This window comes from Littorina saxatilis, linkage group LG12, assembly GCF_037325665.1.
Source record: "Littorina saxatilis isolate snail1 linkage group LG12, US_GU_Lsax_2.0, whole genome shotgun sequence".
Lineage (NCBI taxonomy): Eukaryota > Metazoa > Mollusca > Gastropoda > Littorinimorpha > Littorinidae > Littorina > Littorina saxatilis.
The window spans coordinates 36,945,156-36,967,551 of NC_090256.1; the positions used below are offsets into that span (position 1 = coordinate 36,945,156).

General features: G+C 42.7%; 1 protein-coding gene across 1 annotated transcript; it reads left to right on the plus strand.

The window, feature by feature from the left end:
- The first annotated feature begins 14,716 nt into the window (after positions 1–14,716).
- Positions 14,717–20,821, plus strand: LOC138983082 (homeotic protein female sterile-like). The gene is made up of 2 exons (XM_070356489.1): positions 14,717–14,963; positions 15,744–20,821. The coding sequence occupies exons 1-2, from the start codon at positions 14,754–14,756 to the stop codon at positions 17,958–17,960; spliced, it is 2,427 nt and encodes an 808-aa protein (XP_070212590.1). The 5' UTR covers positions 14,717–14,753; the 3' UTR covers positions 17,961–20,821.
- The last annotated feature ends 1,575 nt before the right edge of the window (positions 20,822–22,396 follow it).

A 22,396-nucleotide genomic window follows, 5' to 3' on the forward strand; every position in this document is an offset into this window, starting at 1 on the left:
CCATACACAATTGTCGTTCACAGGTAGGCAGGCGGGTACTCTCCATTTAAAACCCTCCAGGTGAATAATGCATTTTCTGCCCATTGACTCGCGATCATTGCCTGACTGAGCGAGCAGCAGGGCAAGGAAGGAGAGCAAACGATAAACATTGTCTGCCGATCGCCGTGGAAGGGACAGAAAAAAGACTGGCCGAGCTCCGGCGTCGCTGGCAGAACCGTTATGACAACGGGTGCGACTGATGATACCCGGGTAGATTTTCTCTCTGTGACAACGGGTGCGATGATACCCGGGCTGGAATTCCTTTGTTATGACAACTACTACAAAGCGGAGCCTGCGCGTGCATAGGCACTGTCTTCAAGAGATTTTGTCCGAAGGTAGGCGAGTAACCTTACACATATATTTCAAAGAGTTTTGAGCGCAACTGGGTCGAGCGTGTATATCTTTTAAATCGAACCACGTGTCTTTTTGTTTGTTAGAATACGTCAAGATACATGTAGTAGGTTCTTTCCGTGATTTTTCCCCAGCGGAGACATATTTCAAAGAACTACAGAAGCAAAGATTTTCCTTTTGCCTGCGTTTTTTCATTTCTTCAAGTTTTATTTAATTTTTAAGAATCAAAAAACAATAAAGGTTAGTTATTTGAACGGGTAATTGTTGACAAAACAAGACATTCACAAATACGTCGACCTAATAGTCTTTATAGCGGACAGAAAGACAAATAAATATGAGTCAATTGGAAAAAAAGAATTAGCAGTGTATTGCCAGAGTCGAAAGGAATCAATGCATTTTCAGGTAAGTCTTTTATTTATTCTTTTATCTCATAATTATTTGTCTGTCTCTCCACAACAAAGACCATTGGGTCGATGTACTTGTGAATGTCTTGTTTTGTCAAACAACATTCTGAAAACCAAACTGTACGGTATTTTGCTATGTGAACAGACAGTCAACCAGAGCACGTTATTTTGGTTTAGGTTCTCAAGTTAGTCTCCACCTGTAAGACCTTACAGAGATACGGAGCAGGGTTCCCCACGGACGCCCCTCCTAGTGCGTCCCGGGACACCCACTTTCAATTTTTAGAGGGTCCATGGACCCCCACAGCAGAATTTTTAGATGGTCCTAAGGGTCCAAAAGCCGAAAAGTTCCAGTGTACTTATACACAATTCTGGTCACGTATTGTGTACTGTGAAGTGTCTTTTTTATATTTAGTCAAGTTTTGACTAAATATTTTAACATCGAGGGGGAATCGAAACGAGGGTCGTGGTGTATGTGCGTGTGTGTGTGTGTGCGTGCGTGTGTGCGTGTGTGTGTGTGTGTGTAGAGCGATTCAGACTAAACTACTGGACCGATCTTTATGAAATTTGACATGAGAGTTCCTGGGTATGAAATCCCCGAACGTTTTTTTCATTTTTTTGATAAATGTCTTTGATGACGTCATATCCGGCTTTTCGTGAAAGTTGAGTCGGCACTGTCACGCCCTCATTTTTCAACCAAATTGGTTGCAATTTTGGTCAAGTAATCTTCGACGAAGCCCGGGGTTCGGTATTGCATTTCAGCTTGGTGGCTTAAAAATTAATTAATGACTTTGGTCATTAAAAATCTGAAAATTGTAAAAAAAAAATAAAAATTTATAAAACGATCCAAATTTACGTTTATCTTATTCTCCATCATTTGCTGATTCCAAAAACATATAAATATGTTATATTCGGATTAAAAACAAGCTCTGAAAATTAAATATATAAAAATTATTATCAAAATTAAATTGTCCAAATCAATTTAAAAACACTTTCATCTTATTCCTTGTCGGTTCCTGATTCCAAAAACATATAGATATGATATGTTTGGATTAAAAACACGCTCAGAAAGTTAAAACAAAGAGAGGTACAGAAAAGCGTGCTATCCTTCTTAGCGCAACTACTACCCCGCTCTTCTTGTCAATTTCACTGCCTTTGCCATGAGCGCTGGACTGACGATGCTACGAGTATACGGTCTTGCTGAAAAATGGCATTGCGTTCAGTTTCATTCTGTCAGTTCGACAGCTATTTGACTAAATATTGTATTTTTGTCTGACGCGACTTGTTATTGGAATATTCTAGGTGGACATGACAATCCAGGACCCGCTCTTTTAAAGTCTAGTGCGTCCCGGGACCCCCTCCATTCATTTCTAGTACGTGATTTTGGCTTCTAGTGCGTATATATGACGCAGGGACGCGCTCTATGGGGAGCCCTGCGAAGCATACGCTCTTTCGTACGTTGTTGGTTTCTCGTTTCCCTTCAACCCATTTGGCTATTCGGGACCGATTTAATGCTGTTTCTTTCCCCAGTTTACATGGGTGCGATCTGCTGGCCGATGTGAATGCGTGATGTATTGTGTAAAACAAATTCCATCTCACACGGCATAAATAAATCCCTGCGCCTTGATTATGTGCGCGATATAAATTGCATAAAATTAAAAAATTAAAAAAGATTAAAAAATAAAAATTTAAAAATTTAAAATAAATAAATCCCTGCGCTTAGAACTGTACCCACGGAATACGCGCGATATAAGCCTCATATTGATTGATTGATTGACATGGTGGTCTCCACGTTTTGTTTTTACTGTGATGTCGTAATAGTTTTAAGCACTGAGATCACCCTGTAAACTGAGAAAGGAAACACGCTTGTGTTAGGCACAGCAAAATAGGTTGAAAGGTCGTTAAAAAAACAGCCAGTCACAGGTGAAACCAATAAAGTTGGTTGGCTGCTTTTGGTTTTTAACGACCCTTCAACCTATTTTGCTGTATGAATGTGTGGAGTAGTCCCTCATCGGGATAGGGCTGGATGTAATAAAGCACTTTTGTGTATGTTTACTACATTACTCTAGAAAAGAAACATGTATCGTATCGTATCGATCTTATCCGTGTTAACGACCGTAAGCGCATAAAAATCGTTACCTTACCGTAGTGAACATTTACCAGTCAATATTTTCGTGTGTAGTTTGGATACAGATGATAGAACACACGAGGGAAGTCGATCATTTCTCTTGTTTAACATTATAGTACCGAATACACAGACTAAAGCGTTCAATATTTCCAATAGTTCCACCTTACTGCATTGAGCACAATAGGTAAATGTTCAACCTGGGTGCATCGTGCATTTACAGTGGACTCCCCTTTTAAGACCTTTAAAAATCTGAGAAAATCAAGTATTAACAAGTCGCGTAAGGCGAAATTACTACATTTAGTCAAGCTGTGGAACTCACAGAATGAAACTGAACGCAATGCAATTTTTCAGCAAGACCGTATACTCGTAGCATCGTCAGTCCACCGCTCGTGGCAAAGGCAGTGAAATTGACAAGAAGAGCGGGGTAGTAGTTGCGCTGAGGAGGATAGCACGCTTTTCTGTACCTCTCTTCGTTTTAACTTTCTGAGCGTGTTTTTAATCCAAACATATCATATCTATATGTTTTTGGAATCAGGAACCGACAAGGAATAAGATGAAAGTGTTTTTAAATTGATTTCGAAAATTTAATTTTGATCATAATTTTTATATTTTTAATTTTCAGAGCTTGTTTTTAATCCAAATATAACATATTTATATGTTTTTGGAATCAGAAAATGATGAAGAATACGATAAACGTAATTTGTTTTACAATTTTCAGATTTTTAATGACCAAAGTCATTAATTAATTTTTAAGCCACCAAGCTGAAATGCAATACCGAAGTCCGGCCTTCGTCGAAGATTGCTTGGCCAAAATTTCAATCAATTTGATTGAAAAATGAGGGTGTGACAGTGCCGACTCAACTTTTACAAAAAGCCGGATATGACGTCATCAAAGGTATTTATCGAAAAAATAAAAACAAATCCGGGGATATCATTCCCAGGAACTCTCATGTCAAATTTCATAAAGATCGGTCCAGTAGTTTGGTCTGAATCGCTCTACACACACACGCGCACAGACAGCCTACACACACACACACACCCACACCCACACACACACACACACACACACACACACACACACACACACACACACACACACACACACACACATACACCACGACCCTCGTCTCGATTCCCACTCTATGTTAAAACATTTAGTCAAAACTTGACTAAATGTAAAAAGGATGGAATCTCAAATGGAGGTAAATTTACAGAGGTTATTAACAGAACATCATGTGAGAGAACAGGGTCTTAAAAAAGGGAGTAAGTATTAAATTGGGGGATCTTAAAAGGGGGCTTGGGAGCTGTATTGTTAAAAGACACTATCCTTCCCGTGCCAATGGTCATATAAACCACCATAGCTATGTTCAAGTTGCAGTCGGGACGAAGCACACCTTTCTGTCCTCCTACACAAGTTCACATGACCTTCCATGTTCCTCTATCTTTGCGACAGGCATTACAATAAAACCCTAACTAATTTCTCATTCATTCTGACATAAAACAAACACATCCGCACCTAGTCTCTCTTAAAGTCAAACCGGCACGGTTGGCCTAGTGGTAAGGCGTCCGCCCCGTGATCGGGAGGTCGTGGGTTCGAACCCCGGCCGGGTCATTCCTAAGACTTTAAAATTGGCAATCTAGTGGCTGCTCCGCCTGGCGTCTGGCATTATGGGGTTAGTGCTAGGACTGGTTGGTCCGGTATCAGAATAATGTGACTGGGTGAGACATGAAGCCTGTGCTGCGACTTCTGCATGTCTTGTGTGTGGCGCACGTTATATGTCAAAGCAACACCGCCCTGATATGGCCCTTCGTGGTTGGCTGGGCGTTAAACAAACAAACAAGCAAACAAAATCTCTTAAAGTCGCTCTCTGACGTCACAGCTATCTTGCAAGGTCAGCCTGGACTACTGAATTCATACACCGGGGTGACAGCATACGACCCATCACACAGTACTACCGCCCGTCTCTAAATCCAAACCGCTAATAATATTAATACCAATGCAGATAGGTAAGTCGGCTCTTCCGCCAGACCATTTGACTAAGGAATTTAAGTCTCCTTGCAGTCACACCGTTATTACACAATGAAATGTTCCCTTCGCAGTGTGTGTGTAGAGCGATTCCATGAAAACTGCCGAACATAATTATGTTTATGAAATGTACATTTGATCTCTGCAAGGTATCATCCCCAGACAGGTGTTCCCTAACACTTAGATAAAAGTGTGTTAAAGACGTCATATCCGGGTTTTCACAAAAGTTGAAGGCGCACTTATAGGTGACCTCATTTTTCAATTAAATGGATCGAAGTTTCGGTCAAGCAATGTTACAATAGGTCCAGACTATTGGATAGCATTTAACCCGGAAGCTTTAATAATAATGAATTGTTGATTACTTTTTTTTAATTCTAATTAAAATTAAAAATCTTTATATCAGATTTCTAAATGATCACATTGTATTCTGTATCGTTCCCTGGATCAAAAATAAATAAATAGATTGTCATGTTTACTCTTAGATATGCACACAATTTAAGAGAATCTGTATTTGCAAATTAGGTCCTGTGTTTTAATGTCTCACCAACACCGACTCGGCCTTCAGGTTTCGGCTAGTCAAGCCTTGCCAGTCGCGATGATGACTGATCCCGGGTTTTCAGTTTGTGTTTTTTGATTGAAGAAAAATTATTCGCTGATCATTTGTAGAACGTATGGCTTGCAGAAACTGCATTCTTTCTATTCCTGACTCATGTAGTAAGCAAGTCGTTCAGCCTTTCAGTCAGTCGTTTAGATAGTTAGTTTAGAAGTTAATTAATTCGTTCATTAGTTAACTCATTTTAGCCGTTCCTTATATCATCAATTCAAAACGAATCAAAATTAAACAAATTAGAAGAAATATGACAGAGTCGCGTTAACTTTGCGTTAGCTTTGTAGCTCACAGGCTAAGGCATTATATTGAAATTCAAAGTGTTGCAGTGCTTGAGGTATTGTCATCGTAGAAAATGCATTGTGGTGTTTTCTATTTCTCTTTACATTTAGTCAAGTTTTGACTAAATGTTTTAACGTAGGGAGGGGAATCGAGACGATACGAGGGTCGTGGTGTATGTGTGTCTGTGTAGAGCGATTCAGAGAAAACTACTGGACCGATCTTCATGAAACTTGACATGAGAGATCCTGAGTATGGCATCTCCAGACTTTTTTTTCCTTTTTTTTCCTTTTTTTGGATAAATGTCTTTGATGACGTCATATCCGGCTTTTTGTGAATGTTGAGGCGGCACTGTCACGCTCTCATTTTCCAACCGATTTGATTGATATTTTGGCCAAGTAATCTTCGACGAATGCCGGACCTTGGTATTGCATTTCAGCTTGGAGACCTAAAAATAATTAATGAGTTTGATCATTAAAGTTGTCATTAAAATCGATTTTTCGCAAACAGATTTAAAATTGATTACATCGTATTCTTCATCACATTCTGAATCTAAAAATATATACATAATGTTTACTCTTAAAATGTGATCACAATTAACGAAAATAGATTAATTAGTCTTACGATTAAAATTTAAGTAATCGATTCAAAAAAGATTTCATCTTATTCTTTATCATTTCCTGGTCCAAAAACATATAGATATGATGGGTTGTATTCAAAACAAGCTCAGAAAGTTAACAAGAATACAGAAAAGCGCGCTTTCCTGCTTAGCACAATACCCTACCGCGCTATTCTGGCGTGTCAATTTCACTGCGTTTTTCACGTGGGAGGTGAGCAATTTTCTTCTCGTGGGGATTGACGAAGCTGCACTGTCTTGGTGAAAAAATACAGTGCGTTCAGTTTCATTCCGTGAGTTCGACACCTTGACTAAATGTAGTAATTTCGCCTTACGCGACTTGTTTGTATACTATTGTTATATTGAACGCCAGATACGCCATGTCCCCGCGGAATTCAAATTCCGCGCGGACTTTCGAGCTATTCTCGTCGTTGATTGGTCACAAATTCCGCCCGGACTTTTAATGTCCTCGCGCAATTACGCGAGGAATTCCGCGAGGACTTTCGAGCTATACTCGTCTTTGATTGGTTCAAATGTCCTCGCGTAATTCCGCCCGGACTTTTATCGGGAACGTTCGTATGGGTTCGGCACTTTCTGCCCGGAGTTTTAGATCGAGAAATTTAAAAAAGTTGGAACGGAATAGAATCGGATCGAGGTTAAAATGTCCTCGCGCAATTCCGCCCGGACTTTTATCGCAAACGTTCGGCACTCGTTTTGCACGGACTTTTAGATAGAGACATCAGAACAGTGGGATTGGAAGAGAGTCGGATCAAAGAAACCAACATTAACCGCGCGTGTGAGTGTGAACACAGCCATTTCGTGGAAGCGGTTCTTGCAAACAGTACACACTTCAGAAAAGTGCCCATGAGTTGTTTCCCTTGATTCAAAGAAAGGATTTTGACTGACTGAACACAGAGATTCTGACCGTTTTGCATCGGTTTGATTTGTCCACTATCCTTTTTTTCTGTGAGCGTGTATCATAATCACACACACACACACACACACACACACACACACACACACATCTGAAACCCTGCCTCATCCCCCACCTCACCCTCTCCCCGATTTGGAAAAAGAAAAAAATATAATTTGAAACAGTATTATCTGACGCCTGAGCAAATATTCTCGGAACAGTGTAGTTCTTTGTGACCTTGGTCTTCAGGGCCGGACTAGGCGAAGAGGAGGGGGGGGTGGGGTTGCCAGTGGTGGCCCAGGGGGATGTCCCCCCTGGCGGCAGGGGCGGATCAGTTCATTTTATGACTGTTTTTTTTCAAAAGTATATTGTGAAGATATGGGTGTGAAGGCGCGAAGCGCCGAGCCGACGGCGCGAAGCGCCTAGCTTGCTAGGGGGGTCCGGGGGCATGCCCCCCCCGGAAAATTTTGAAAAAAAGGATGCAAAATGGTGCAATCTGGTGCATTCTAAGGATGATCATTGCCAGTTTCAGGCAGCAGATTTTGTCACTGATTAATACCCCAAAAATTGAAACTCAATGTAAAATAAAGAAATGCATACCTCATTCAATATTTTTATTTTTGGGCTGGGGGGGGGGGGGGTCCGGAAACCCGAGAACCCACCCCCCCCCCCCCCTCGTTGTGGGGGTCAGGGGGCGAAGCCCCCTGAAGCTGACGGGTAGGTCATATTCTGAGATAGGAAAATGGTCGCTCCTTGCATGAAACAGCATAAAATAAGCAATAATAATAAAAAAATTAAATAAGTAAGGTACATGTTTAGGCTAGGGGGGGGGGGGGGTTGCGCAACCCCCATAACCCCCCCGGTAGTCCGGCCCTGGTCTTAACGAAAAATCTAGCAGTCTGATGAGTAACGGGTGGCGCATGAAATGAGTCATTTGTGTCGTTTTACGCCTCTTTTTACAGTTCTACTTTGAAAGGAAGCCGCACACACATAACAACAGTTCTTCCTTTACGCTCTTTTAAGTCAAAGTAAATCTGACAAGGAGTGTACGTCGAATGACAATTATACATGCCTCTACTTGAAAAATAGCTCTAACAGCCAAAAATAAAAAATAAAATCTACCTCTGACAACAACAACTACAACACAATTCATGTCTGCAAAGGAAGTAGGACAGTTGCTGATTTCAGTACGTATTTAAAGAAGTAGATGCCCATATAGCGAGCACAATTCCATACAGATCAGTCTAAAATCTGTATTTTTCTGTTTAATTTAACATTCTGCCTGTAAGAAAATGTCTTCTTCAAGCACCTATGATACATGGGTCTTGGCAATGATCGCATTCACATCTTGCACCATTAACAGCGCAACATCAATTGCTATTTGTAATCCTGCGTTTTGAAGAATTTGAGTGATCGCCCTTGATTTCAAAGCAATAACATATGAGTGTCGGGTAAATTCCCATTCCATGTTTTTAGTGAGTAGAGAATATCTCGAAAGTATCTCGAAAGTCCGAGGAATTCCGCGAGGAATTGCGCGAGGACATTAAAAGTCCAGGCGGAATTTCTGACCAATCAACGACGAGAATAGCTCGAAAGTCCGCGCGGTATTCCGCGAGGAATTCCGCGGGGACATGGCGTATCTGGCGTTCCATATTGTTAAAAACTTACTGTTAGAAATTTGATGAGCTGTCCAAAGCTGGGTAAGATTTGCAACTCAACGATTTGCTCTTGGGAAATGCACCCCGTCTTTCAACCAGAGCGGAAATTTGACTTTCAAATAGCCTACTTCAAGACAGTATCTGAATACTTGGGAATTATCACGCTACAAAGGAAAGCACTAACCGCCAGCGAGATAACATCTGAATTAATGACAGACACGTTTGTTGAATGGATTCTTGACTTTTAACACACTCGACCGGAGAACACCGGTGACCCTGTTATCAGTGTTTAGTTTAGGCAGCGGCTGAAGGGAGAGAATAAATTGCCTTCAAATTGAAGTCATTATGTTTCGTGGACGTCCGATATTGTTCAGATAGCCGTTGATTTCAGCAAGCATTTTATTCACCTTAGTCAACTTTTTGTCACACGAATGTTGACAAGGCGACGCAGTGGTCCCCCTTGTCGCCACAGCTCAGCAGAAGTTGTTTCCCTTGCTTTCAATACTCCCGGTGTAACTGGGGCTTTGTTGAACACGTGTGCGTTTTGGAGAGCTTTCGTTGACCCCACAGTCCCTCTGTAAATGTCTAAGTATCTTGTCAACTTTTCCGTTTAGCAAAGCGGATTTCATATGCTTTTTAATTAGCTTAACTGACTCCCGCTTGACTGTCTTTGCTTCCAAGAATAGTTTGAGTGTTTCGCGCGCCCTGTTACACAGAGCAATAATCAATTTGCTAACAAACACGTTCTTGGTCCACAGGAAACAATCATTCAGTCGCGATCATTGAAGCGAATATTGTAAGGCAATTAGCGTTGGGTCTCGTATTACATAGTGTAGATATTTATGTCAGCGTCTCCTCGACAAACGTGACAACCCACGTGCCATGAAGGAAATTCCGAATGATCGCCGTCACAGACAAGTAACGGCCAAAATCATGGCAAACGCAAGTTTACACATTTAGCAAATTTCCGTTAAACACCTGACTTATTTTATTTGATGATTGTTTTAAAACATGAAAGTTAACCGAAATTCTTCGCTGAATTTTGTCTATAGTCTTTCCTTGTTTTTTACATTTAGTCAAGTTTTGTGTGTAGAGCGAATCAGAGAAAACTATTGGACCGATATTCATAAAACTTCACATAAAAGTTCCTGGGTATGATATCCCCACACAGTTTTTCTTTTTTTCGATACATTTCTTTGATGACGTCATATCCGGTTTTTTGTGAAAGTTGAGGGGCCACTGTCACGCCTTCATTTTTTAAGCAAATGGATTGAAATTTTGGTCAAGCAATTCTTCGACGGAGGCCGGACTTTGGTATTGCATTTGAGCTTGGAGGCTTAAAAATTAATTAGTGAGTTTGGTTATTAAAAATCTGAAAATTGTAATTGAATTTTTTATGAAACGATCCAAAAATAATTTCATCTTATTTTTCATCATTTTCTGATTCCAAAAGCATATACCGTAAAATCCCTAGCATAAGCCCACCCCCCCCCCCCCCCCCCCCTGTGCACAGATTTAGGGCACAATTGGGGGGTGGGCGTTTGCTAGGGATAGACCCCTTTGCACAAAGTAAGTTTTGTGCTCAACCGTGTAATTGAGTGAATACAAACCCCGAAAGCATGTAAGTTAGGTCGTGTGAGTAGAAGTGAAGGAAAAAAGAAAGAAAAAGGACTTTGAGGCAAAGAAGGCCAACCATGAGAGAGAGAGAGAGAGAGAGAGAGAGAGAGAGAGAGAGAGAGAGAGAGAGAGAGAGAGAGAGAGAGAGAGAGAGAAAAGGACTGACTCTTCTGAAAACAACCCGAGCATAGTCATTCATATAAATTTATAAAGTAAAAAGAAAATCGCCAGACCTTTGCAAGGACAAACAATAACAACACAATTCCGGGAAAAAGAAACTTGATGAAATGTCGAAATGTCAACACCAATGAAGCCCTTTCTTTCTGTACAGGGAAGAAATTACACGATCGTCTTTGGAAATGAAACGTTAACTGAACTTGGATTTTGTCTTCAAAAGGCCCAATCTTTCTGAGAAAGAAAAACCCACAAACTTAGGAAAAAAAAGAGAAGAGAAACTCGAAAAAACATGAACGATGGGTGGGAGTGAGGAGAGGGGACAAAGAATAAGAAAAAAGGAAAGAAACACGAAAAGGTAAAGAAGGGGAAAAAGATGACTTTTAGAACAGTCTGCACAAATCCTAGTGAAAGTGAGCCTATAGTCTCTTTGAAAAAAGCAGGGTGGGCGTTTGCTAGGTAGTTACCCCTGTGCACAACTTTTGGCCCAAAGTGGGGGGTGGGCGTTTGCTAGATGGTGGGCTTATGCTAGGGATTTTACGGTACATATGTTATATTTGGATTAAAAACAAGCTCTGAAAATTAAAAATATAAAAATTATGATCAAAATTAAATTTCCGAAATCGTTTTAAAAACTATTTCATCTTATTCCTTGTCGGTTCCTGATTCCAAAAACGTATAGATATGTTATGTTTTGATTAAAAACAAGCTCAGAAAGTTAAAAGAATAGAGGTACAGAAAAGCGAGCTATTCCGCTCAGCGCAACCACTACCGCACAATACTGGCTTGTCGATTTCACTGGCTTTTCCACGAGCGGTAGGTGACTGACGATGCTATACGGTCTTGGTGAAAAAATGCAGTGCGTTCAGTTTCATTCTGTGAGTTCCACAGCTTGACTAAATGTAGTAATTTTGCCTTTCGCGACTTGTTTTATTTTAGTGGCGTTAAATGGTTGTTGTTTTTACGATGTCGACGCTGATTGCTGTTTCTGCGTCAAATAAAGACACACAACCACAAACAACCAAACACACCAGCGCGCACACACACACACACACACACACACACACACGAACACACACACGAACACACACACTTTTGTTTGTTTGTTTGCTTAACGCCCAGCCGACCACGAAGGGCCATATCAGGGCGGTGCTGCTTTGACATTTAACGTGCGCCACACACAAGACAGAAGTCGCAGCACAGGCTTCAACACACACACTGACAAACACACATACACACATAGCTTATAATCATAATAAAAATGTCTTGGAGAAAATATTTCATAATTGACACCCATGTCAACATGCGAATTTAATTCAGCAACAATTGTCATCGTGCCCTTAAAAAACAGCCATGGTGTTGATACTTGTGAGTGTCCAGTTAGACGGATGTTCGTATCCGATGTAAAAGCCGTGACATATTTTTACATTTTCGTTTACACGGGGAGTTAGGTGTTGCCGGATTTTCATCGCCCTCAGTTCCTGTCTCTTGGCCAGTCCCCCCTCCCCACCCAACGTCGGGCACTCCGACGTCAACTCGCATGAAAAGAGCCACTCGAGTATTGGGCTTGCTTATACCGGTCTTAACGTGGTATTTAGCCCACCGTTTATCTCATCCCGTTGTCTGTGGTTGAGCGGATACTATAAATGTACGACACTTGTATATGTTCTTTAATCATAAATATGATTGCCCATCCTAGCATATAACTACGTCATGTCCCAAATAGACGCTAGTTCTGGGGACAGAATTATTAAGTTAGCATAGCATGATTGCCTTACATGTTATTGAAGTTGTTTAGACTTGTTACATCGTCTTGACTTTCGCTTAAGTTACAGTTTACTCACAGGCGCAGATTCGGTTGTCGGGGTCTCCTTAAGCTCATCGGATAAGGAAAATGCACAATACTTGCAATTGTTATTGTTACCTTACACATGATCTCAACTGTTAAGTCTTGTAAACATTATCTTGACTTTCAACACATGCTTTGTCTGTTCACTTACAGGGCAAGATCCAGTTATCGTGGTCCCCTAAAGCTCAGCGGATTAATAGCAGCCAGTGATAAAGGACTTGGCAGCGGACAGCAGACGACTTGGCAGGAAAAATCGCAGCGCTGATTAACACACAAATCACCTGGAGCAGTCGACTGAACGCCAGTCAAAGACAGCTCTCGTGAAATAAACGGCTTTACTGCCGCGCGGCGCCTTGTCGGGTTTGCTTTCAGGTTGACCTCCTCCTGTTTAAATTGACTAAGTCCCCTCTGCACTGATTAGCGTAACCGTTGCCTTTTTGTGGTCTCTGTTTCTTTCTCAGACAAGGCTCCAATCACGACCCGACTGATCACACCTAGGCTCCTTGACTTATGCAGAAACAGTGTAGCTTGCACCTCTTACTCTTATCCAGAGTGAAAGAACAGTCTTTATATCCCTGGTTATGTGTGCAGGAAAGGAGGTCTGCAAAGAAATAACACAATTAGGCTGCAGCAGAGACAGTGTAGCCAAACGGTTAGCTTTTCTCTGACTAAAGTCCCAGAGGAGAAGAACGGGAGTTTATATGCGAGGGTGTGTAGGGGAATTTCTGTGTGAAGAAAAAGACCTTACCTCCAAGAGTGAAATATGGCTTTGAAAAAGGCCAAAGACCTCTCACTCAAAGAGAGTTCCGCCTTCCGTCGGTTGCTCCATTGTGCATTGCCGTGACTGGATTTTGATGTTGATTTTTTTTTTCTTCTTCAAAGATCGACTTTCCTTTCAAAGCCCTGAGCGGTGGGAGGTTATTTCTGCTTATACACACACAAGCACGGTGTTCAGTAAAAATTCTGCGTCGGCGTTTTACTTGGAAGTGTGTTTAGACGAAATGTTTTTGAGTCTGCGAATAAGACAGTGAATTTTGTGTGTGCAGTTCGACTACATCTTTTTGACGTTGGATGGTTTTGACGACTGAAGTCAAATCAGAGACTTGAATATACCTCAGTGTACTACTAGTTTTAACGAAGCACTATTCTTGAAGCTTTTGTACAACGGCAGGCAATAATCTTTGACAAATTTGACAGTTTGAAAGACATTTCTCTTAGTACTTAGTTCTTATAATGTACAGAGTGCAGGTGGTCAAGTGATATTTCTCTGGAGACTATGACGAGAGATAAAGGTACCCTTTGTGAAACGAAAGAACACGTCAAAGCAATCGTTCATTACGTAGATAAACGCTACCCGTGAAGTGAAACGAGGTTGAGCACTTAGTAAAAGCAAGCGGCCGTTATGTAGATAAGGTCAAACCTGTCAGGTAAAATGTGACTATTTTTGAGGCGACTACGTCCATATCGGAGGGCCGAAGCTGCTATGTTCAGCTTATAAATAGATAAAGTCAAACCTGCCAGGTGAAAGGAGACTATGGCTGAAGATTTGATGATTTCAGCCGTTATGTTCAGCTTTTGTTGATAAATTCAACCTGCATGGTTAAAATGGGACCATTTTTGAACAGTTCGCTGGCTGTACAATATCTTCCAAGCTGCGTGGATAAAGTCAAACCTGCGATGTGAAACGAGACTATTTCTGAGGAGACCACTTATATATATATCAGAGGGGCTGAGCCGTTTTGTGCAGCATTATCTATAGATAAACAATACACGCTCGGTAAAATGAGAACCTTTGAACAGTTTGTTGATTAAGAGCGCGCGGCTGTACAAATATATTCTAAGTTGTGGAGATAAAGTCAACCTGACAAGTAAAATGAGACGATTTTGGGGGGAGCTTGCCGTATCACTGCGCTCTTACCGTTACGTTCAACGCCAGGTGAAATGAAAAACTAATGCACCTGTGCCTGCATAAGGCGACACGACACGGAATGACTGACGGGGGCCCGATAGCGCGGCTGATAATGGGACAATACGCAGCGTAGCAGGTGACAGTTTCAAGCGAGCCCTGCCAATCAACGGCACTTGGCTTTTAATCATGAAGCCCCTACCCGGCCGCCCACCCCTCTCCACGCGGAGGAGCCGAGGGGAGGGAGGGGGGACAGGGGTGGGGAGCAGCAGGGACCTGGGTGTGGCTGTGGGAGGAAGCAGCAACAGTAACAGCGGGGTGAACACAGCGCAGAGGGGACAGGAACCGGCGGTGCAGAGCAGTAGGGGAGTTAACCCCACATGGATGAAGAAGCTTGAGGTTGGTAACTCGTAGTTTATAACATCTTCAAAGGAGACAATAAAATTACCCTGTATCTTACCGCATTTTTTTTAACGACATATTAATATCAACAAAGTCCTTTGTCTTCAGCGCCGTTTTTTAACGACATAATGATGACAACGATGTAATGTGTCTGTGATTCGTTGATTTCATCACGTTTTGACCAAATTTCTGAACAAATATTTCACAAAGAATGTATGTTTAAATATGGTTAAAACCAGGTTGGTGTAGGTGCGTCAAAACAACCTTCCATTTTGATGTACTTATTTAAATGGATAAGAAGGTAGTAATTGTTATTTGTATTACCTATATCTAACCACATCGGCTTATTGTATAACACTCGATATAATTTATGGAGTATGTATGCATGTAAGAATGCTTGAACCCATACCAGCAGCATAATCACTTGGGTGACTTTTATCTTGCATTACGTAATACATTCTTGTATTTGGTTTGAACATTGTGTTATTCAGCAATTAATTGGTGCATTGTATAATGAACATGTTTAGAATCAACAACAAGCCATGACCCTAAAGAGAACAGAAAACAAATGGTGATACCTCGCGGCGAGGCTTTTGCCACAGTGCTCTTTAAACCAGCATTCTTGCTCATTAAACCAACATTATTGCTCTTTAAACCAGCATTCTTGCTCATTAAACCAACATTATTGCTCTCTAAACCAACATTCCTACTCTTTGAACCAAAATTCTTGTTCTTTAAACCAAAATTGTAGAATTTCTTGCTCTTGTTGTTTCGCAGGACAAGTACCAGAAGCTTCACCACAAGATCGCCAACATCCCATCGTGCAACACCGCGGCCTCACGCTTCAACTTCCTCACGCGCAAGATCCTCAACGAGCGTCTAGCGAAGGCCAGCAAGAACAACTCCACCGCAAAGAGCAGTAAGAGCAACAACGACGACGGTGACGGTAGGGGTGGGGGTGAGAGCAGAAGATGTAGCAGCACCGACCCAATCACCGTCAGCTACCGGAACAGCCTGCTGACGGAAGAGCTCATCAGTCAGCCTCCGCTCCGTCGCCTGGGCGCTGACGACAGCGACGACGACCTGGACGATGAGAACTTCCCCCCGACGGAGGGCTTTCTGACGCGGCCCGTGACGGCGCTGAACTGTGAAGGCGGGGACCTGGCGTCACTGTCTGACGGTTCCCATTCACACCACTTTCCCCACCACCAACACCACTCACACAGCGCCCCTCGCACACACCCCTCTCAGCACAGCGCTGGTGGGGGTGCTATACCCTGGCATGACGCTGACGCCTGTAGCGGTGGTGGTGGTGGCGGTGGTTGTAAAGGTGGGGGAGGAGGGCCCTCGCACGGTGCCGTAGAAAATCTCAGTGGCTCAGCACTGCCAGCGCCGCTGAAGCGTGACGGCGAGGCAGCAGAGTTGAACAATAACATGGGTACGGATCTGGCAGGCAGGACGGGCCCCTTGGCACACCACACCTCGCTCGGCACTAACCTACACGGCCAGCAGGCCAACGCTGTTAGCGCGAGCACCACCACAACACGCCGCTTTGCCTCGGCCTCCGAGCTGTTAGCAGGGGCTGACCTCAACAACACTACCACTTCGTCTTCTGCTGCGGTTGATGGCAGTGGTGGTATGGTCACTGCTAGCAGGGACCACGTTGTGGATGGTGGTGGTGTAGTCCCAGGAGGTCGCGGGTGGGTGAGCGAGAATATGGGGGAAGCCTCAGCCCGGGGCGTGAGGACGTTACACCCCGTCACAAGCGGGGGGAGCAAGCATGGCGGCATGGTTCTTACGCCGCAGACCGGCGTCAGCCACTACAGCCACACCACCACCAAGTCCTGCCCGGCGGCCTTCAGCAGCAACGAGCTCCCTGCCCAGTCCAGGCAGAGACCTTATCAGCAGCACAAGAAGGACCCGGCGGCCCGAGGAGGACCGCCCAACATGCGTGTGTTCGCCCAGATGTCTGTGGAGGCGCGTCACGCCGTGACCGAGACACTCAAAGAGATGGGGGCCTCGCATGAGGAGGAGGGGGGCAAAGACAGTAACGAAGGCGAAGAGGATGGGGAGGAGGAGTACGAGGGAATGGAGGGGAAAGAAGAAGAGGAGGAGGATGGCTATGATAAAGAGGACGTTGACGATAATAACAATAATAACAACAACGGCAGTCGCAGCAACACCAGCCTTCCCTCCATCACAGACCACCCTCCTATCTTGTCAGCGCATCAGCAAAAGCGCCTTCAACAGCAGCAACAACAGCATTTACAACAACAACAACACTTACAACAACAACAACAGTCTCATCCCAAAGCACGTCGCGGTAAGCCACCACGACACCAGTCGGAATCGTCCACTACGCACCAGCAGCAACACTACGGGAGTCGAGAGGACGTGAGTCACAAGACGACGACCACACGGCAACACTCTTGGCGGACAAACCGCAACACGGACACCACTAGCTCTGTCAACGCCACGGTGAGGGGAGGGGCCGGGAGGTCGCCCAGGCGGTTGCACAGGAAGCCCCCCTCCACCACCCACAACAGCATCAACATGAGGGTTCGCCCTAAAAGTGACAGGACGATGGAGACGACGTACCTGGACCTCCCCACCGAGGACGTTGCGTGGCGAGGCTATGAGGACAACCTGGACATGCTCAGCATGGCCTCTGTGGGCAGCGCCTCGTCCAATCGCTCGTCGCTCGAGTTGCGCAGGGAGGCTCTCACTCAGCGCATGCATCTTCCCGCCATCACCAGTCGCACGGAGCCCAACGCACTGGCCCCCATGAGGCACATGAACTATCGCATCCGCGGGGTAGGGTCTTACAGGGTGGCTCGTGAGACCACATTTGAGATCACCGCCCCGGACTTTGACATCCGTTATCGTGACGTCATCACCTGTCGGAGAGGAGACAGAGACACTCCACCTCCGGAGATTTTTGAGAAATCTGTGAGTAAGGTGCGCGACTGGTTGAACAAGTACTGCACATCCTGATACACGTGTAGCAGGTCATGGGTATGCGTGAGAGTGAGCGACTTCAACTGTGTGATTGTGATGATGAAATACGTTTGATTCCGCACAATGAAAATGTGTGGCGATAGTACGTTGGAATATTTATGACTCTGGAATCTTACATTCTGTGGAAGTGATGCTTTAAATAAGCACGATTATGGCATCAAGGGATGAGCATTTGTGTTAAGCGAGATTGTTCAGAGTAGTTCAGACAAGAGTTACAGCACAAGAGTTGCATCTTGTGATGCAGAGATTTCAGTAGTGAACGTGCTTCACCTGGATGTTACGATATGTGATACTGTGATACTGTGATACTGTGTCGTAGCAGACTTTGATCCGTGTCCGAAAAAAAACATAAAGTGGCTTGGACGTGTGTTACTCCTCTGTCTCAAATACTGTGAAGTTCAGGTGCATGACTGAACAAGAACGGACACCATCGGATCCTTACAGCACAGGTACATACAGATTTGTAGTGGCTTTGTGTATGCGCCCGTGTGTGAGAAATGTGCGTGAATGCTTGAACACAATCATTTAGTCCCCTGTGAAAATAAGGTTTTTTGGGGGTCAAAGCGAATGGCAATCTTGACAAAAGTGAATGTATCGATTGGAGATTGGATTTCCCTTCTTTGAGTCATGTGACGTCAGAGGCCGACAAAACTTTATAATTTGGCTTTTCAGGTTGACCGAAACTTCAAAGGAACTCAACAAAAAAAACGTCATGTGTTTGATTGCATGTGTGTGTGCTGTTCAATGTCAAAACAACAACAAAGTGAGTACATGACGTGTATTTTGTAGTTCCTTTGAAGTTTCGGTCAACCTGAAACGCCCAAATATGAAGCTTATGAAGTTATGTGTTTGTAGAGGTTACATGCCGAGTCTCAGTGATTATTAAAAATAATGGTCGAAGTTGGCGGATCATGAAAAATGCGAGCTTCAGCGAGCTTTTTCATGACCGCGAACTGAGACCATTATTTTTAATAATCACTGAGACGAGGTGTGTAACCTCTTTATTCCTCCTTTCTTCAGTTATTCAAAGAAAACAGGAGTTTTTGTGCGAAAGTTTGATCGAATCCGAATCACTCAACCAGTCAACCTGCGCAGGCGATCGATTAATGCGCGGTTGTATAGTTCCGTGCAAATCATTCCATTCTGTTAACACTTCTTGTCAGTTTCCCTGTTTTAGACTAAAATCAAGTACACAGATATGCTGTTATTCTGCTGTGGCGGTAAAGGCAGATATTGTGTGTTCTGTTTATGTTTTAGTATCGTGTTAGGATAATGTTCTTTCGTCAAATGGGACTAGCAGACGAACTTTTGCACCCGTGTTCGAACGTTAATTACTGTATGAAGTTCAGTTTTCTGGGGAAAATAGTGTATGAAACCGCTTTATGTTGTTTAAATTGATGAGATGTGTGCATTTTGTTGCGTGTGATCTTTTTATAAAATGAAATATTGTTGAAAACTGACCGTCGGATTGCAGTCAGTGTTGTCGAAGAAACTGCGTTAAAAGAAGGGGAACTACTCTTGTCGGCAAGAGTATGAGTTACTTGCCTTGGGAATTTGCTTGTGATGAACGGTGTGTGCACGGCAGATCTAGATTCAGAAAACAACCTAACTCATGGATTTTATATGGAGATTCATGTGTTCAGGCCTGTAGTTGTTAATTTAAATGCGGTATGTTTGTATTGTTTGCTCCAGAGATGTATATTTCGTACGTATAGAGCGTTCGGAACTTTTCAGTCGCAAAAGTAGTACCAAAACAGAACAGCTTCTCAACCCATTGCGCTATCGAGGATTCAGGCTGTTGCTGGCTCGTTATTTGTTTGGTTGCTGGGTCATTATCGAAAAATAACTAGCTCTACAAGTTTACAGAGGTAAAGAAGCAGAGGGGGGAATAAGATTGCGTATTCAAACATCATATCAGTGTCACATGGAGAACTTAACAATGCCTTACAAAGCCTGTCTTGTTTGAAAACATGCTAGCTAATGTTTTGTCCTAGTGTGAAAAGTGGAACGTGACTGCTTGAATGAACTGAGCATGGACTCATTACACACGTCGTTCAGATAAGATACGAAATAGCTTCAACGCGTCAAACTCAAAGAGACGTGACTGCCTGAATGATTGTGACACCAAATCGTTGAATACAGGGGTGGTTCAGTTACGTGATTTCTTGGATCAGTTAAACGCCGAATCATTTGGGTATGCAGGCAAAACGTGTGGCATTTTCAAACCACAGGAGAACAAATCGTTTAAGATATGTTTCAGTATTCGCAATGTTCGTGACTGGCTGAAAGAGTGTCATGTTCAATTGAGGATCTCCTTTTTATATTTAGTCAAGTTTTGACTAAATATTTTAACATCGAGGGGGAATCGAAACGAGGGTCGTGGTGTATGTGCGTGTGTGTGTGCGTGCGTGCGTGTGTGTGTGTGTGTGTGTGTGTGTGTAGAGCGATTCAGACTAAACTACTGGACCGATCTTTATGAAATTTGACATGAGAGTTCCTGGGTATGAAATCCCCGAACGTTTTTTTCATTTTTTTGATAAATGTCTTTGATGACGTCATATCCGGCTTTTCGTGAAAGTTGAGGCGGCACTGTCACGCCCTCATTTTTCAACCAAATTGGTTCAAATTTTGGTCAAGTAATCTTCGACGAAGCCCGGGGTTCGGTATTGCATTTCAGCTTGGTGGCTTAAAAATTAATTAATGACTTTGGTCATTAAAAATCGGAAAATTGTAAATAAAAATAAAAATTTATAAAACGATCCAAATTTACGTTTATCTTATTCTCCATCATTTGCTGATTCCAAAAACATATAAATATGTTATATTCGGATTAAAAACAAGCAAATCAATTTAAAAACACTTTCATCTTATTCCTTGTCGGTTCCTGATTCCAAAAACATATAGATATGATATGTTTGGATTAAAAACACGCTCAGAAAGTTAAAACAAAGAGAGGTACAGAAAAGCGTGCTATCCTTCTTAGCGCAACTACTACCCCGCTCTTCTTGTCAATTTCACTGCCTTTGCCATGAGCGGTGGCCTGACGATGCTACGAGTAAAATGGCATTGCGTTCAGTTTCATTCTGTGAGTTCGACAGCTACTTGACTAAATATTGTATTTTCGCCTTACGCGACTTGTTCAAACATGTTCTCGTCACTGGTGTTGTGTAACTTTAAAATCTGATGAAAAGGTGCTTCACTATTCTTGTCGTTTTCGAAAGATCATAAAATGCATACTGATAAGGATGACTGGCATCTTTTGGTTGGGTTTTAAACGAAACTGCGTCAAACGATCTCAGTGTTATTTTATTACGATTGAAATCTCACAGTCCTCGAGTTCGAACTTTTTATTCGTCATTGCAACAAAATTCAGCCGGCCACCTATATTTACCTAGAAGAAAATAAATGGGTTTTTTTCTTTTTTCTTTAGCTAACCCTTTTTTCAAACTTAGCAAGCACTCTTATTGCATATATATTTTATCACTCATTTCAATCTTCATGCGCACATTTATGTTCAAGCAAGGTCATGCATGATCTCTGAGAGGGACAATCACAGTGAAATTACCTGGCTTTGCTGGGTCATATACGCACTCGTTTGGAATGGACGATTGCGAGAATCTAGTAATGACTGTGTATCACAATGCTCATACTCCCTTTGGTCTGTGATATTAGAGTTAGAGCAGCAGAGAAAGGCTTCAAAAAGGGCTTCAAAGGATCTCATTTGAAGATATTGGTAGACTGTGATATATGCAAGTCATTGATGTATGATTTGATTTGCGGTAATCTGGAAAGTTTCACGAAAAATATTTCTCAGCATAAGTGTGTGTGTGTGTGTGTGTGTGTGTGTGTGTGTGTGTGTGTGTGTGCTTTCCGTGTAAACCATCTTGTACTCACCAAATACCCTTCTAGATTCGTATAGCGGATAAGAGCATTCTTCCACTTGGACACATACCCAAGAACAACACCCTGGTTATGTTTGTGCAAAGTGGGACTTTTGTTGTTGCTTAATTACGTAACTGACAAATATGTCAATGTGGTTGTGACCAAGTTGGAAGATGTGCGTAACCAAAGTAAAGGTCTAGATGTATCGATTATGATTTTCAAGATGGTTCACACGGAATGGAAGGTCTTGATATGTGCTAGAGTGTTGAGTGGTCACACTGTTCGACAGTGGATGTATCATACTGCAAATAACATGCTGTTTGTCTGAAAAGTGTTCGCAGGCGAAGTGAACAAGATGATGGATGAAATTGTGTATGCCTTAGATGAAATCTATTCCCAAACAATCTCGTTGATCCTAGTTTGAGAAGAGGATTGACCCAAAAAAAAACACTTTCAGGTGAAAAAAGTGATATCGATGTGTGAGACATTTTCATATATGACTGGTGAGTGGTATTTCGGAGTTCATGTGA